The sequence below is a fragment of the Diceros bicornis genome, chromosome 7, assembly GCF_020826845.1.
Source record: "Diceros bicornis minor isolate mBicDic1 chromosome 7, mDicBic1.mat.cur, whole genome shotgun sequence".
NCBI lineage: Eukaryota > Metazoa > Chordata > Mammalia > Perissodactyla > Rhinocerotidae > Diceros > Diceros bicornis.
Window position 1 is genome coordinate 29,522,241 of NC_080746.1, and position 18,249 is coordinate 29,540,489.

General features: G+C 35.5%; 1 protein-coding gene across 2 annotated transcripts in view; it reads right to left on the reverse strand.

Moving 5' to 3' along the window:
* The window catches only part of GRIA4 (glutamate ionotropic receptor AMPA type subunit 4), a 357,209-nt gene that overhangs the window by 24,769 nt on the left and 314,191 nt on the right, over positions 1–18,249 (reverse strand). For both annotated transcript variants that reach the window (XM_058545312.1, XM_058545313.1), the window contains exon 13: positions 14,437–14,684. In XM_058545312.1, coding sequence (XP_058401295.1) covers positions 14,437–14,684 — 248 coding nt within the window. The remainder of the gene's footprint in view (positions 1–14,436; positions 14,685–18,249) is intronic.

Here is an 18,249-nt window from a genome sequence, read left to right on the forward strand (position 1 = left end):
ACTTCTTAAACTACCAGTTTGGGCGCTTCGATTAACTATATTTAATACACGTAATAAATTGAATGCAATTAATATGAGATCAATAATTTTCACTTTGCTGAGCAGGAAAACAAAAAAACCCAGTGCTTCATCTCAATTTCAGGTTATCCAAAAGAACTAAGTCACTGCAGAACCACCAACAATTCTTTCACTGAATGAGATTACCATGAAATATTTCATAAGATTTCAAAGCACACAACAAATCTGCCTAACATAACTAATGTCTGTATGGATATCAAATTCTAACACATAAATAGTCTACTAAAAAATATTGTGACATTTTTCTGTTTTGCATAATTGCTTAGGCAATCCATACATCTGGCATCTTAAAATTCAGGAATGAATACATTAAGAATGAATAATGCGCCTCAAATATATCTTGTACTTTTCATTAAAAGACTTAGTGAATGAGAAAGTCAAAATTAGGTTCTATCTGACACCAAAATGTTATCTGCTCAAAGTTCAGTGCTTAGGTTTCTGGATTTGTTGACCATTGCGATATCATTATCTTCATCAACAGTGTGTGTGGTATTAAAATCAAATTCTATTTTGTATGGGTCCTGTCATGTACATTCCTAATCACATGACTACTATGGTTCCTGCTCAGAAGACAATAGCCTCTAACAAAAATATATCATCCTGAAATAATTTTCTTTCATTAAGAAACCCCAACAATCCAACTTTAAGGTGGTGCCAAGATTGTAAACACATTTGTAACAAAATGACAGAACTGTTTATGAAAGATGATGATGATTATTTACTGGCAATAAATTGCTTGAATTCTCACTTTCTCATTTTTCTGTACATTTCTTCTCCTTCCTAAAATTTCCTTCTTCTTGAGCCTCAGCTGTCCCAGTTAACTGATCCTAAAGCTTTTCTAAAATCTACCTGAGTCACATGAGATTTAGCCTCCTTGGAGGGCAATGATGACAAAGAACTGTTGCTAGTCCCTCCATAATCCATATGGTCCACCTTTCTTCTAATATCTCAAATTCTGGATGCTTCTTAAGTTCTGTCACTTGTTTCTCCCCTTGGATATCTCCCCTATGGAAGGACCAATTTGGAATAGAGCACCAAAGGCATAGTATACTGATGATTTCCGTGGACAACAACACAAAATGCAAGGTTACAGTGGAAACCATTAAAAGCAATATAAAAGAGGCTTGGGAAGAGGGTCTATAAGAATGGAGAAAAAATTCTCAAGACAATATTTCTTCCCTTTCCTCTTATTTTTCTAACCACAGTTTTCATACAGTACTTTAAAAATCTCATTGTCTGTACTACTTCAGACCAAAAGTCCAGCGTGACCATATTTCAAATTATATATCATTTAAATTTTATCGGCTGCTTCTTTTAATAAAAAAATTTCTTAATATGATGTATTTTCTACAGAAACACTTTAGATTTTGGTTTTATAGTTTTGTAACACCTTACTCATTGATTGACAGTAACTATCCATGTTCTACATAGAGAGAAATTAACAGTTGATGGCAATTTCCTAAGGCCTATGAAAGAATCTAATCCTTAATGGAAAACTGTTACGAATATTTAATGATGACAGAAAACATAAATGCATTAGCATTTAACTAATATGACTTGTGTGAAGGTTTTTATTTTTTTTCCTGCTATAACATTTGTAAGTGAATGTTCAAATAACTATTATGCATAGGTGGCAAGCTGGTTTCCTAATGCTGGTGGGTTAAAAAATATAAATGTATAAAGAAAAAGGGATTAAAAATAGGTGGGGGAGGGGTTTCCTTCAAATGGATGGAACCCATTCTTTTGAAAGAAAACTCCCCTCTTACCTTGGTCCTGGAGCTGGTTAGTTCTCCTCTGTCCTCCTCCTAGGGGAGAAATACCCAAAGTTAAACAATAATAGAACATGGTTTTGTATTAAAGTCAAGTTCACTTCTGGCCAACCCCTTCCTCAGGTCTCACAAGACACTACCAACTGTCTGATATACTGGGACATTCACTGAATTGAACTTACAATCCATTTTAAGGATTAAGCCAAAGGGGAATGAATATTAGTTGTGTAAGTGGGAAAAATTGTCTGTTCTTCAATAAGTCTATCTTGTCAGAGATCCAATAAACTGAAGACTTGCTTAAAGCAAGGGAATACATGGAACGGCATTGCTTGGGTAATCTTTGTTGGCTAGAGTGAATCATGGTGGGTGCATCATAGGGAACACCTAGAGGTCCTTAGGGAGAAGGAGGCATGCTGTGGTGTTCTCAACCCATCTCCCTGATGTCCTTCATGTCTTTTGACAGTAAAATGATAGTTCTACAAGCAACACCATGTTTGCAGCAGTTCTAAATCTGATATGAACAAGAATTATTGTACAAAATGAGTAAAATGTAACATCTCATCCTTTCCATTAGATGGGAGGATTAGGAAAATGTCTGGGAGATGAATGTTATCAGAAACTGTTTGTTTTACTTTTTCAAAACAAGGAATTACAGATTGGATAAAGATGGGATTTTTTTTTTTCTTAATGTGTCTCTGTCTAACTAGGACTCCTGGTGTCTTTGGAGAGAAACAGGTAGCATAGTGGAAGGAGCATGAATTTGGGAGTTAGACAATAATGGGCTCCTATGCCTGTTCTGTCACTTATCAGCTCTTTGACCTGAGTTTCAGCAACTTCATCTGTCCAGAAGAATATAATAGCACCAACTTCAAGGAGTTGTGAGGGAAAATATATTCATATACATGTGCTTGATAAGTAGTAGTTAGTTATTAAATTTTTATTTACTTTTCATTTATATAGTCTCTGATATGGTCTTTTCTTACTTGAATTACTTTGTCTCTTTTGAGACTACTGTCTAACTAACTGAGCTTAGAGTCAATTCCTAGTTACCCTTTGGCATAATTTCAGAGGTAGTGACTGGCTCCCATAAAAACATCAAATACCAGACAATTGATTGAATTCCGTGAGACATGAAGGAAAGTGGAGACCAAGAATGAGCCTGAACCCATACAAGATCATGTGCTATTGTTATTTAACTTTGGGTAACTTATTAAAATTCTTTATCAAGTAAAATGACATCAGGTGAGAAAATGGATGTATTTTGGAATCTCAGGTTGTCACAATATATTCCAGAGACGTCAAAATGAAAGATGTTGTAATCATTACTCTAATGGCCATTATGAAAATGTGCAGGGAAAAAACACTATATGGCAGACTGTATGTTATACATCTATTACTTTTTACCATTTGTTTAGCATTAGTTTTGTCCTATGAACTTTAATCACCTTCAAGTTATGTAATATAATTATGGCATAATAAAACTCCTCCAACTACAAACATACATGTTTTCTCTTGGGGATGTTAACTTCATTCATTATCTCTAATGAATATTCTAAAAATGGCTATTTTGACAAACCAGACTTTTATCCACTAAACTCTATAAATTCCAAAGAAGGTATATGGAAATAGAGGATTTCCTTTTTTTCTGAAATAAATACATTTGGAAATTGTAAAGCTGTGCTGCAAATGGAAAAAAGAGTAAACTGTATTTTATAAAACATCTACTTCATCCATGGAAGTCATTTCTATAACAGAGTTTTGAAGGAAATATCTTTATATTCAGAAATGATCAGAGAATCTATCAACAAGAACAATTGTAGGCACACTGCCTGAATTGGGTAAAATTACAATAGCTGTGCAGTTTTCATGCCTCAGGGCATAAACTGATTGCTGTTTGTGATGAAGAGAAAAATGAAAAAGAAATTAAGTAGTGCTGGAGTTGTTGGGGTTATTATGGTGCCCTTAAAAATCACCTTCTCAAGTATTTCATATTGAAACACCGCGGGATACCACATTACACAGATCAATTTTTATCATATCCAGATATGGAAATATACGTTTTCCTCTAAAAAAAGTCAAAGTAAGTCTCTCTAAATTCATGTGCTTCACTTTTGCTGTTCTATTCCCCCTTTTGTATAATCCAATGAATTTTGACAGATTTGCACCCTGCCACAAGTTTGATGTCAGTAATAATTGTAAATGTCTGTATATATAGGTGTACAAGACTTGTGTCTATCACTAGCTCTGTGGTTTTACGGAGAAGTGCTTTCCTTAAATACGTTTCCATTTCACAATGTAGACAGACTGCAATAAAAGCAGCTATTTACCGAGGAAGTGACTGACTTAATTCCAATACCGGATGAGTTTCTATTAAGGTTCTGGGAATAAATTTTTCCTGTCTTATTAAGTGTCTGCAACTTCAAAGAGGTATAAGAGAATTTGTTGGTTGTTTTGCTAAAGATAGTCCAGAGTATGACTCAGAACCTCAGACTCTGAAAATGGGAAGGGAATTTAGATGTCACTGTTCACAGTGTACTCTCTAAGACATGTGAGAATCCCTTCTTCTACTTGAACAACTCTGATGTTGGGGATCATAGCCTGTTTTCCCCCATTTTTTGGATCAGTTTTAACTGTTATGAAATCTTTCTTTGTGATGACCTGAAATCTACCTCTGTGTAATTTCTTCAACTTCACTACAATTTATTTTGTTTTTAATATAAACTAAACATTATAGTTTCTCAAGCTCTATATGGGTATTTTCTATATGTCTTGAAATTATCAATGTTGTTGAAATTGCAACATGGAAGAATCACAGAAACTGTTTAGGAAGTTTTCAAAGTAAACTATATTTATATTAAAAAGTTCTTTTTTGTTTTTTTCCCATAAGAGCACTGGAGAGAATCAGAGGATCTCAGTTTTAATCTCAGCTGTGGGACTGTGGGCAAGTCACTTAATATCTCTAATATATAATGCCTCCTTCTGTAATAAAATGACATCATAACAGAGTTAAAAGGAGCAAGTAAAAAGATATATGCGGGAGTGGTTTGAAAGTTATAATGTTGTACTGTTAATGTTATTGTTTTACTTAAGATATATACTGCTCAGTAATTTTTAGAGTTCTATATTCAGCCAAATTTAAACATCATCTCTTAAAAGTGAACAAACTAAAAAGAACATTAATTAAATGATATATTAACTGATTCTTTGGCTTATATGATATTATCATTTCTGTATCATTTAATAGAAAGCAATTCTTTCTTTTTAGCCCATGCTCTTTACTTTATACTGTGGGAGACAATCCAAGGGCAGCTTTTCTTGGATCCTATTTACTTCTATTTACCTCCAGCTAACCTCGAATATAAGCCAAAGTTATGGTACTGACTTAGGGCTCTGGAGACTTGTTTCATTTTAAGTTTTCTATTTCTCAAGCTTTTCAAAAATTTTAATTTACTTTTCATGCTAAAGGCACTAGCACCGTAGAGCAGCTGTACTTGCTGATAATGCTTTTATGATTTTTTGTGGTCCTAGTCGCAAATGACTGAAAAGAGCGGAGACTAGCGGCTGGGGAGCTGATATGTCTTCTCTTCGTTACTAATAGGCTTCTGGCTTGTTATCATTTCCTTCAAAAAGGACACTCAGCAGCTGCATATCTGTCAGCCCCAAATGTGAAACAACTAGGATTCTACAACAGCAGAGGCTCTGTAGGTAATTCTTGACTGTTTCTATATAATATCTTTGTAGTGAAGCAACAATGAAGAGGGGTCCATACACTCTTATATTTTCTTTGAAACTGAGCTCTTTGTGTCACATTTGTTTGATTGACTCCAACTTAATTCTTACTTGGGCTAACACACAAATATTTAACACTTAGAGAAAACAGATTGAATTTTTAATATTTCTGTAAAAAATTATCTGGGCATCAATTTCTTCATTGAGTACCCAAGGAAGAAAAAAAGTAAGCTAAATAAAGTCTAGTTTATTTCAGCATGATGTGATATGACTTTGTGTGGTCAGTGGTATTTAAAATGATAGATTTCTCCCACATCTCAGTCCCGTACGCTTTGAAAGGCAGAATTGACGCCAGGAATATTTTTATACCTTTAACTTTTCTTCATTCTTGAGCTGTGTGATACCAAAGGAGAATACTGAAATAGTTTTACAAAGTTTTTGAAAGTATATTTCATTCTGTGGATGACTCCTAACAATGATTTTTAGGTTTTCAGAAAGTATGGAATCTGTCTATTTAAAATAAACTACTTTTAATCATGAAAAAGAGTTTTCTGATATTAAGGAGGATAAACAATGTGTTCACAGTATTTCTAACTTCTGTTAGTATGATTATTATTTACAAAATATTCTCATAATCAATATAATGCTTGTTTCTGAGGAGGCTCGGGGCCAGGGCTAGGTATTTTAGAGTCCAGTGGTGATTTTCTATTTCATTGTTACCAGGTGCATATGTTACTGTGTTCGGGCAAAGTTATCTCAAATATATGTTATTTCATTCTGAAAACGAGAGTTATAAAATTGACTTTCTGGAGGGAACAAACATTAAAATAAATGGGCTACAATTTCTTATTTCTAGCTGAAAAAAATTAAAATAGAATATAATTCTAAACCTGGGTCTTTACTATTTTCCAGCTTGTTCCAAATGACTGCCAAACGATTTTATCTTCCTTTTCTGAAATATAAATCAGAAACCAGCCCCATCTTGGCAGACATTCTCTTTAGAGACAAAAGGAAGCTAATAGTATCTAAAGTTGTGGATGAGTGGTTTCCCATATGCTATGCTAAAACAAATGGCTACGTTTTCATTTTTGTGGAAAACCATTATTTACTTACAATGTACTAAGTAGATGTTTATCATTAGTATAAAATTGCATTAAAGTAGCATCATATAGAATTCTACATTTAGGAGTATATTACATTTCCACACTAAAGTGAGCTTTATAGTATTTTATTATAGGTATTTTGGAATTTTACGGTTAAGTCTGATTACTCCCTCCAAAGCCCCGTGTGTGTGTGTGTGTGTGTGTGTCTAAAATATTCTTTACATGTCTCATTATTCCAAGTATAAAGAGCCCCCTCTTCCCTCTCTCCTTCTGGAGTGCCTTCCCCACTACCTCCACACTCTCAGCTAAGAGGGCCCCCGGACAGCAAGGGGTACGAATCTACTACAGCATGGCTATAATGCCTCTCTTCTTGCTCCTTCAGAACTCTTCAGAGTAGTAAGATTTATGTAACAATTATGATCTCTCTGAGAACTTTAATGGTTCCTTCCTCTGCGGCAGCCTGTGCTGTGGCCTCCCAGGTCGTCATCTTCCTGGTGTCCTTTCCTTTAGGAGGGTAGTTCTGGAGAATAGGATCCTACACAAATGACACACAAAAAACAAAAACAACCACCCAAAAACCCTGTCACTTGACCTTGTTGCTATTCTAAGGATAAATTAACAGCTGTTCCTAAACTAAATACAGGCAACTTTATAATTGTAAACTTCAAGGGCATGTACTGTCTATAGAAGTCATGGTCCTATTGCCAGAGGTCCTATAGGGAAGAAAATTAATCTGACACATTTTCTTTAATAATTGAGTATAGACAGGGCCAGAGAGCAGCTTTGTAGCCATGATGTGAAGCTACATTATGCTGAGCAGGAACAAAACAAGCTCTTTTTCTGGGAATTTAAATATTGATCCAGAGAATGCTGAGTAGGAGGCAATGGGGGCAAATTCAATAGAAAGGGAAAAGCACGGAAGTTTGATATATTCAAGTCTACTTTGACTACTTCTAAGGGCGGGCAAGCACTGTCCTCCGCACAGGAACCCCATGCGTACATTAACTGTGTACTTTGATCTGAGTACACCATCACGGTGACATAATGGAATGGTCCAAATGTCTTTTCCTGTCATAGGAGTAAAGGCTTCTTATTCCTGGATGCCCTGTCAACTCATGCTTGCCAAACAGAGTTGGGGGATGTTGAAAGCCTAACATGGATAATTTCTCTGGTGTAAGGTGTGTGTCCTACTGCTGAGACTTTAAATGTAAGCAGCATACCCATTCATTGGGTCACACCAACATATTCAACTAGACATAGAAGCTGCAGCAGCAGCTCCAGGCACACTAACCTCTGCTGCCCTTGCTGTTTTCCTAGCTCTAGGATTCCCGGTTCCGTAAATTTCCCTTCCATCCCCTCCCCTTACCCCCAATCCTTTTGTTTTGGAAATCCTTTCAGATGCTTTGCTTTGACTACCCGAACTTTATCTTCTTACGAAGGTATCTTAGTTGTGCCTCTTTCTAGACCTCAGCATTGTCAGTGCCCTCAGGGGGCTTGTCTCCTCTCCAGCACTGGTGTTGTTAGCTTTAGTTCTGGGGAACCCACACTTGGGCTTCCACCCACTGCCACAGAAAGGGGGATCCAAACACACAGAAACCCTCAGGCGCTTGCTTTGTTGTTCATGTCCTCTATTTAACCTGAGCACTAGCGCCATAATTGCTTCTGGAAACCAGGCCTTATAGTGAGATGATCTCACTATAAGTAAAGATAGGTGACATAGTATGGGATCTATCAGCTATTAGTCATATACCAAGAGGAAACATTTAAATATACTACTAATGGAAGGATAAGTTTATCTACAGCACATTTATTACATAACAGACTATGAACTTTGGTCTTAAATACAACTTTATGTTTCCCAAATACACTTGGCACGTGGAGGTCAAGGCTGCCTGACTTGGTCGGCTATAGGCTCTGCACTCACGTTACTTGTGTGTTGCCACTGAATTAATTTGAATTGTATGGCATGTAGATACTCTTTCTTGAGATTCTTTATAGAATTTGTATATAAGGCAATTGTGTGGGACTGAAAAACAATAGTTTGGAATTCTGGCTTTTCTTAGAACTGTCAGAATTGAGATCTAGTCTTAGATCTCTCATCAAATCAGATTGTGAAAGCTTAAACTGTTAAATTTTTTGTAGCAGTTTTATCTTGTTAAGTTTAATCCTCTTTGAAGTGGTAGAAACTAAAATGGCCACAAATTACCCATTTTCTCAGGCAAGTTACTAAAGTACAACTTCTAAGTTAACGGTGGGGGGAGCAAAGGGTTAAACATTGAATTTAGAAACTTTTCAACCTGGTGTTACCTACGGCAGCCACAAAACATCCTCAGAGCAAACAATTTGAAAACTACCAGGTAAATTCTCAGTGGGAACCCGGCAGCATTTGTTGAATGAACTGGCAAACGAATGAAGGCAAATCCTATCTCTTTTTTTTTTCTTACTAGTGGGAAGAATTGCAAAAATGTATAATGCCTAGTGAATCTTAAAGAAATGAAGAAAAACACAGCATTTTTTTCCTCTTCATGGGGAGCTCTAATTTTAATCATCTTTTAATTGTAGAAAAGAGCTAAATGAGAAATCTAGAATTTCAAATGGCACTGAAAGTTTTATGTTTTCTATTGTATTCAACATCTAGAAAGGGGAGGATGGAATATATGGATTCTAAGAGATTATCTTCCCCTGGGACACATGTAGCATTGATATCTTTACCTTGTGACATCTCAGTTCGTGAATGCAAAATACTTGGTACCCACAATAAACATCAGCTTTTCTAATAGCAAACTGGCTAAGTGTCTAGAGAAGCATATCACAACCAGGGGGTTTGTGTGTGTGCATGCTGAGAGGTGCAATCGATTTGCTGTGTGTGTTTTTCTAATTCCTAGCCCAACAGACTATATTCCAAAACATAATGGGATCACAAAAACTAAGTTATCTGTAGCATCTTTTAATATGGCACCAAGAAAAATGAAGGATATTCATAAGCAAAAACATATCTCTTTCCTTAATAGTTAAAATTAAAAAGCCATATTTGTGACCTAGTCTACTGCAGCTCATTTCTGAAAAAAACAAGTTAAAAGTTTATTCACTTGAGGTCAAGTGCTGCTCAGTAATATTAAGTACTCAGCTTTATATTTCTGTACTTATAAGTTTTTCTAGTGTCTACAGTAAGTGCTAAGTGTTGACTTGTCACTAACACCAAAAATAGACTACAGCTTTATTCTCACACAGAGCATCGGGCAATCTCCTCTTTCTAAACCTCCCAAGTACACTTGAACTGATGACTAAATATGTTTCACAAATTTTACATGGGAAAGTGGTTCCTTAGGGATAATACATTTTTCATACATGAATTTGAATTTTAAGTTTCATACGTCTGCCCTAACAAATCTTCCTAAGTGGAAGAAACATAATTTGGCCTACAGAGAACTCTACCTACCCTGAAACAGATGTAGACTTGGGCCAAGCGCCCTATGAGGCCAGTGATTGTGTTAAATACTGAAAGAAAAAGTCCAACAAAAGATATTCTATTCTAATTCCTATCCTTGTTCCTCCCCCTGCCACGCTATCGCTGTGGGGCTCTGAGTCGCCTGTTGTAAACTAAGCATGATGTGCTTGGTTTCAAAAGATCAGCCCCTGTTGCCATGGGTTCCTGCAACCAGGCATCAGCAAGTCCAACTTGAACTTGTTTTTTCCCAGATCTCTACTACTGGTGCGAGTTCTTTTGGAACTGCTTTCTTTCTGAAACATCTTTTTTTTTTTGGTGACAGGGCATTTGTCTTGTTTTAGACACAGTTCCACAAACATCTTTAGAGAAGGCAACGTTTGACTTTCGAATAATAAAAATATAGGAGACTAGTTTTTTAACGTGGCTTCAAACATTAGGGTCCAGCATACGAATCCCTACAAAGGTCAGGGGAAGTGTTTTGATGCACTGCTCTGTTCCTGGAGGTACTTACAGGTGCTAGATACCAAGAATATCTTTAAAAAGGGTATTCTCATCTAACAAGTATTCAATCGTCAGTAAATCTGTATTTGCTAAATCATGATTCACTGTAAACAATCTTTATAAGTTTTATCTATTGCATAGTAAAATCTAGAGTATAGTAGCTAGTGTAATATGGATAATATAGTAAAGGTCGCATTTTGATAGTAAAGTATACAACTTTACAATACAATAAATACTATAATATAGTAGATATCTATACTAAAGTTGTATAGTAAAGTTAATAGTATTGATAGTACGGTCAAAATTAATATATTTCCTCTTTCATCTAAACTTTACATTCCATTGCAATGTCATCTAAAGTGTATATTTTAAAACAATCTTTAAAAATTTCTCAGCCAGAGAAAGGCTTTCGCAATTGTTTTGGATTGCCAAAGGTATTGGAGAAGAGATGAGAAGGAAGGCCATGATATTGACAGTAGTATAAATAGCACTGTACATGATTCAGGGGAAATACCAAGGTAGAGATAGTTGAGAGATAATATAAATAAAGAGATTTTGCCCTTTTATCTCACAGTAAGACTGAAAGTTTTCTTGAGAAGGTAACTTTGAAAAATAAATAATGATGCCAATAAGATTTAAGTTCTTTCACTCACTGATATTTGTGGTTTGTAGGTACATGTACCTATAACTGCTTCCCTTTTTTATATTAGACTCTATAGATGCTAAGTTTAACAACATCAGTATACCTTGCATCATTCTGTCACCTAAAAACTGGAGAATCTATGTCAAAACACAATAAACCAATAATTTCTGAGCATTGTTATTGTCCTTCTGTAACTGAGAGCTGTTAGTGATGGCTCAATGGTATTAACATTTCACTGTCTATGCCCAGCAAACACTAGTCTGACATATAGTCTCTGTAGATCATTCTCTACCATAAATATGGGTACTAGTCATCACTGTTGTAATATTTTTAGCCCAGTCACAGATACACTCTCTGTGATGATCCTGATTGCATTTGTTTTAAAGTCTACATTAAAGACCCAAGTCCTGACTTTCTATCCTGTTTATACATTATATTCTTTCTCTTTTCTGTGACATTTATTCTGAAGGACGTTGACCAAACAGCAAGATCTGGAAATTTAAAACTCCCTGGACCAATGGGAGATTGTTAGTCATTTGTCTGCATTCTCTGATTAAGCTTACATAGAAGGAAAGATTACTATTTTCCTTTTCTTCAAGTCTCCTGTTGTCTAATAAATCAAAACAGCAGAGTTTGTGAGAAAGCCATAATTCATGACAACGAAACACACAAGTCTCACTGTATCTAGGACTATTAACCTAAAGACCTGGTTAAAAAAGATAGATCCTGTAGGAAAATAGACTTATTCTCTACTGAACAAATAAGACAGAATGATTTCAAAGACTCTTGATGCAGGTATGCCCACTGGATCTTGCTCTGATAAATGCAATTATTTTGAATTTGCTTCTACAAACTAAATTGTTTATACAGGAAGTGCCTATTAGTCCATCTCTATATTAGTTTGCATCTTTTGAAATAGAAGGATCCTAGTCAAATAAGAGTGAGAATTTAAGCTTAATGAGCCTCTTGCTTAGCTGGCCTGGGGGTCTAGGAGTGAGGAGGTGAAGGGTAAGGTGAATGCTGGTTAGCCTTCAGTGCCCTTCCAGTGTTCTCAAAGACAGGACAAAATGACTGTAGTTTTGGCATGCAGGGGCCAGCTTGCTCAGGAAATTGTGGCGTGTATAAAACAAAGCACATAAACAAACTCCCCATCCAGGAAGCTGAGTTTAACAATTGCCTCATTAACAAGATCCAGGGAAGGACAGGAAAAGAGGGGGAAGCCAATAGCTGATTATTATACAGCCCTAGACAGATGAAGCCCTTCAGCTTCTCCCCAAACAATCCCTGTAGTGTGGATTTGACAAAGTGGCACATTTAAGAGGGAACTCTCTTGCCGTCAATGGGAATCAGGCGCACCCGTATCTGAGGGCCAAATTCAGTCCCTGGAACTTGACTTTATCGATAGACACAAGACAGAGGACAAGGCAGCGACATCCACAGAGAATTAATTAAGAGCAAAAGCGACATCCAGTGAATGTAATCAATAGTCTGAACACTGATCTACATATCAACCACCTTTGCTTTCTCCCCTTCTATTCCTTTAAATTATTTACACTAAGGTGCTCTTATAACTACTACTTCAATAGAGATTTATTTGCTACTTGGCCTCATTAAAATTATATATTTCTCATTTTGCATCCTATAAAATATACCCGCAAAGAACAAACACCCTGATGTCAGTTTAAGTTTCTGAATGGTTGAAATCTTTTCGGGTAGAATTTTAGCCTGGATAATTTATTAGTTTGGCTTTCTCCTTGCACATTTCTCTAGTTTCGTATGGGAAGTATGTTCAAAGAAACTTGACTTCAAAATTGCCAAAGTCCACACCCAAATTTGCCTTTCCTGGCTAATTTTGTTTTATCTCCTTTTAAAATTGTCCCTTTTGAACATACCATAAAACCCCTCACTAATTATTAACAGTGTTGCTTACAAAATACTGGCTTAACACAACTTTTCCAGCAATAGTATTTGTTTCTTCTATCTGTCTCAACCCCTTCCCGCCCAACACACATATCCAAAGCACATCATTGCAGTTCCCTTTTTGAAACTAATGAAAACAATCATATAATTTTTATATTGCTTTCATTCCTGCTGTGCAATAGTACAGGTCTCATTACCTTCATTTTTCAAAGGCTTACCAGAGACATCATTTTTCAAGACCAGGTTCTTGGTTAAGTCCTTTAGCAAAGACTGATTTCTTCTTGAATCTGTGCTTTGATTGCATCTCTCCTAAGCAGCACTGAGACCAGAGTAATTTGTCAGTCGTCACTTTTGACCCCGGCTTTGCTCTAGCCCAGCAATTCACCAGCAGCCTTTATTGCTTAAGGGAAATAGGAAATTCTGCCTCCTGGACATAAACATGTGAATTCTCTATGTCCAGGACCAAAAAGGTGAAAAGGGCAGATTTTACCAACATTTCCTTAAGAATGAAAGTCTCACTACTAACACATGTGGATCCACATGTGTAATGTTTTGCTCATGAGTCACATTTAGGGGTCTATGTGTGAAGAATTTTAGATTGTCATTGGGTCTAATTTTACAGATCTTACTTACACCATACTCCCTTTGCAACAGGTGAGAGTGTGACTTGAGTAAGCACCATAAAATCAGAGCCTAGTTTTCCCTCTGATCATGATTGCATTTATAAATAGACGTGATTACAAAGGTAGCACCAATATAACCTCAGGATCATCTAAAATATAATGATGCCATAATAAATGAAACATTGAAATGGAAAAAAGTGGTTTGCTAGGAAAGGGTTGATTTCTTTTTACTCAGAAACTAATAGGCAGGCATAATTTTAAAAAATGATGATAAAATGTAGAATTATTACTGACACAATGAAAGTGTAGATTTTAGTGACCAAAAAAAGTTGATGAGATATAGAAGCATCTGCTACCCATGTTTTAGGCCCACTGGAAGCAGCTAGTGTTCAACCAGTTTGGTTTTTATATGGCCTTAAAAGATATATGTCAACTATGATTCATTATTGTAAGATTAAAAAAATTACCTGATTGTTGACCAAAAAATATGAAATGGAGAAAAAGAAAACAAATAAACAAACATACCATGTTCACAAACAAAACAAAAGAATTCTCTGAGGGACATCAGGGAAGGTGGAATACTATAACAACACATGTTATATTGTTATACTATTCCACCCACCTTAATGAGGAACCCTTGGGCGTTGCTACTCCATAGCCTTTCGAATCCAGATTTCCTCCCACTTTCATCGTGTCACATGGCTTTCGCTGCTCAATGTATTCATTCATAGTGGACTCCAGGAGAAAGGCAAATTTGCCCTTGGATTTGCGGACACGAGCCACTCCCTCAGCTGTAGTCCTAGTGAACACTGACGGCTCTGCTGATCGCATGTAGGTCCACATCTTTTCATACACTGCTATTTTTGATCTCTGGAGGAAATTAAAATAAAATTAAATACAGGAAAGAAGGGAACAACATGTTAATACTGACCGAACCAAGATAAGAATAAAGCGCTTTCAGTACCTTTCTATTGCCCTCTAATTCCAATTTGCCATTATAACATCATTCTTTTTCCAATTAGAAAACTGAATTTAACCACTATTTAAGGAAATCACTGAAATGACAGACATTTAAAAGTGATAGTTGAAGAGGCTAGTACCTCTTGTCATAACTACCCTACTCAACTGCTTAAAGAACAACTTGTTACTATTAATTTTTAAATGTGGAATGCCATGAAGAGAGTGGAACATTTAAAATCATGTTTTATATCACATTTATGGTAAACTTGAAAAGGACCAGATAAGATTTGATTTCAGCTTTGTAAAATATCTTTTAATACTGTACTTGAATTCTAACAAATAAGGAGAGTTGTTATATTGTTTTATTTTTATTGTTTTTATGCCTCAAAGTTTTAGTGAAAACCGTTCTGATAAGATGTGTACAACCAGTGCAGTCCGTATCAGGTCGGTAGCTGAGCACCAGAGGAAGAGAAATTACCGTAGTTTACAAACCAAATATCCATAACACGAGAATCAAATTCTAGGTCTAATTTTTAGACCTTTTCTAACAGAATCTCCAAATAGAACATACATGAAACTTTAAAGAGAAGTGAAACTTATTTATTTCTGTCCATTTGGTCTCCATCTCCATTACTCCCACGACTTAATTTACCCAGATCCTTTTGCTGGTATCTGCATTCACATTAGACTTTTTTCATTCACACATACATTTTTAACGTGAAAATATATCCAAATGACCTCAAATGTTCCTAAAGGATATATTTAATAGGATAGAAAAGCCTGAATCCTGTTTAATGTTTGATAATGCAATGATGCACATAGACTTTTAGCTGGTACAATTGCATTTGTTCAATATCAAGGTGCTGAAGTTTTGCATCTGGATCCAAATACAAAGTAATGGAGACTTCATTCAGATTTAAATCTATGCACAAGGCGAAATCCTGAGTAGCATGTATATTTACTTACATTGACCTGCGTTTGTTTACCAGGATATAGAATCTAACAAGCAGCAGATCTTCAATAATAAACAAATATCCTGAATAGCAAACTTAAGAATACATGTTTTTAGGCAAAAGCAAAGTATTCAGGTGGACAAAGAAAGAAACTGATAAAAGTGGTATTCAAAATTTTGGTTTCATAAGATGAGAATTTAGTAATCAATACACCTATATAATAAGCCGCACAGTAAGAGATTTGCATACTTGAACACCAAAAAACCCGGTTATTTTATATTAATGTGTATTCAAATGGTGGTAAATATCAAGATGGGAAATAAACATCCTGTAGTGTCCTATGAAATGTTTTTTTGTTATTAACACAAAAATATCTCATGATATAGAGATTGTGATGTGTGTCTGCGTGTGTATTTAGGTAGTGAAGGTTACTTCTGGCTACAGAAATCCTCACATGAGGAAATTCCATGCCAACATTACAATTCAATTTCAAAGATTCTATGTAGTTCTAGGACAGGCGAGTATCTGGATTCAGAACCCTCAACCACGGGATGCACTAGGGAGGCCATGTTGCCAGGCCTCATTCATTCCAATTCTAATAATAGAGTTCTCTTCCAGAGAACTAACTTTTCCATTTTACAATGAGTTCCAAGCTCTGAAAATTATAAGTTCTCCGGATCACTTGATACGGATTGTCCTTAAACATCTATTCTGATCATTTCAATTTAGAGAAGTATTGGTAAACAACATCCTTTAGGCATATAATCACTTTTCTTTTGTATATTGGTAACTTGAGAGTTTCACCCGAAAAGGTATAGAGTTCCACATATATTGTACACTTTACCATGTATACTACATTGAAAACAGATGAGATAAAATCTGAGTATTATTTTAATTGAAATATTTTTTGAATTCTTTTAAGAAATATGAGAATCATACTAGTTACTTGGCAATTTTCCTGTTACTACTTAGTATCTTATTAAAGGAATAGGGAATAGCTAGATAAAACTAACATAGCAAAACAGAGTAGTTTTAGGGCGTGGTAATTACGAACATAATTTAACTATAGAATGCAATGTAATATTAAAGCGAAAGATTTTAAAGGAATAACGTATCTTTAGGCCAATGGTAGTTTTTAGAAGTCCATTCCTATAATATTAACGTGAGAAAATTACTGCTGCATTTGTTTAAATATATTGAATTACATATACCTTAAGGGCAAAAGAAGTTAAATTAATTCCTTTAAAATCCGGAAGAAAGAGGAATCCATAGTGTAGTTATGCTAGACTTCGGAGGCCTTAGGTATAATAGAAATTGTAAAATACAGCCTCCCAGTGGAAAATAAAAGAAAGATGAAAGCAATTTTTTTGGAGAAAAAAGAATTTACACAATTTGCCACTTTGTTAATGTTTAGAAATTCCGATTCTGATTTAAAGGGGCATGGCTTAGATAAGATCACACATCAACACAATAAAGGGGGGGATTCAGGAGACGAAGCACTGGAAATAATAACCCTGTGCCTTATCTGTGACTGCAAGAGAGTGTTTGCTAAGGATTGAGGGCAAGCAAATGTTTATAAATTTGATGAGACAAGCTGAAATGAGGAAATTTCTGCAGATCCAGCAAGCTCCTAAATATAGTCATAATGGAATTTTTAAGTCTCTGAAAACTTCCACTGTGATACCTACTTAAAGATGAGGTTTGGGGAGTGAATATGCTCAAAGTAATAAGCAGAGATAACATAAAAGCCATTATTTTTCTTAAAATTAGAAAATTAATCTCAGATTTATTTGTTTCATCTTTACTGTGAAACTTGATGCATGGGAAACCATCTGATTTAAAGAACTATTTTATTACTTAAAATAATTCATGGAGTTTTAAAAATGTGCTATTCTTTTAATTTCTCAAAAATTAAGTATTCTGCCATTTCTGCTTCTAATAGAAAATATGTCCAAATGTCATGCATTATAGTAATATTTGCATTGTTGTCAGGCGAATTATTTCCTGCTTCTAGCAGCTTATGCAGCAAGATTGATGTTCTCGTAAGAGCTCATCAATGCCCTAGTTGATAATATAATAAGCCCCAAGATAGTAATCCACCTCATTTATGTATTCATGATTTCACTGATGACTGAAACAGGCACAGGATAAAATCTGCACTGAAATGAAAATCAATGTGTTCAAACCAGGTGTATAATAATGTAAAAGTACCTAAACAGCAAGGCTGTCATTAAGTGAAAAGTACAAACTTTCTTTAAATGACTCTATGTTTATGCTTAACAAGATGCACAAAACATGAAACATATCAAGTTTTATAACGGAGCAAGACCAAGGCAACAGTTGAATTCAGATGTAATTTCCCCCATGGCCTAAATCTTTTCCCATTTCATTATAACTGCAACGTTTTTGAAGCGCTGAGTACAGGTCACTGCCTGAGGCAGTTTAGAGGAGCTGATAGAAGTACCATTACCGTGTTCCTATGAGAAAACATTTTTGACAAGTACAAAAATACCCTTCACGTT